This window comes from Austrofundulus limnaeus, unplaced genomic scaffold, assembly GCF_001266775.1.
Source record: "Austrofundulus limnaeus strain Quisiro unplaced genomic scaffold, Austrofundulus_limnaeus-1.0 Scaffold9836, whole genome shotgun sequence".
NCBI classification, from domain to species: Eukaryota; Metazoa; Chordata; class Actinopteri; order Cyprinodontiformes; family Rivulidae; genus Austrofundulus; species Austrofundulus limnaeus.
Genome location: NW_013962238.1, coordinates 1 through 631, shown reverse-complemented (window position 1 = coordinate 631; position 631 = coordinate 1). Strand labels below are relative to the sequence as shown.

At 45.3% G+C, this 631-nt stretch overlaps 1 protein-coding gene across 1 annotated transcript in view; it reads right to left on the bottom strand.

Annotated features, from left to right (window-relative positions):
* The window catches only part of LOC106512664 (2-oxoglutarate and iron-dependent oxygenase domain-containing protein 3), a gene marked incomplete at both ends in the record, with an annotated part of 1,669 nt that extends 1,261 nt beyond the window's left edge, over positions 1-408 (bottom strand). The window contains 1 exon segment of the mRNA XM_014001235.1: positions 182-408. Coding sequence (XP_013856689.1) covers positions 182-408 — 227 coding nt within the window.
* Between the last annotated feature and the right edge of the window lie 223 nt (positions 409-631).

Below are 631 nucleotides of genomic sequence, written 5' to 3'. Positions count from 1 at the left end.
ATAATAATAATAATAATAATAATAATAATAATAATGTTTTTACTTGTATAAGTGTCATTTTTCCTCTTTATGCTGATTTTTTTCTTTCCACATTTTACAGTGCCACACAGGTAATTTGAAGCTGATTTTATCAGGTACAGTGGGTTCTGATTGGTGTGCAGTGCACATCCTGGGTCCTCACCTGGATAACGTTTGTAGTTGTCGTAGTCCTCGGAGCATGGCACGCTGTAGACCCTGGGTTCAGGAGAGATCAGTTCCCTCTGGCTGGCCAACGTTTCTGTGATGTCACGGTCCAAACGGGTCACGTAGAGCCACAAGGCTGCTGCAGCCGTGCACAGAGCAACAAGGAGCAACAGCACCAGAGCACGAGACCCCCACCACGACGAGCCCTGCCTCAGAGCGTTACCTCTGTCGAGACACAAAGGCTTTATGTTCAAACTGCTGCAACAACTCTTCCTGGTCTTGTTCCTGTCACAACCCTGTGTTCCTCAGCTGGGTGCACTGGGACTGGACCAGTGCTGAACAACTAACTGTGGGTGTGGTCATTTTGACTTTAGGAAAATGACATGTTTGTGTTTAGACATTAGGGGTGTAAGAAAATATCGATACACTGAAATATCGCGATATTTCA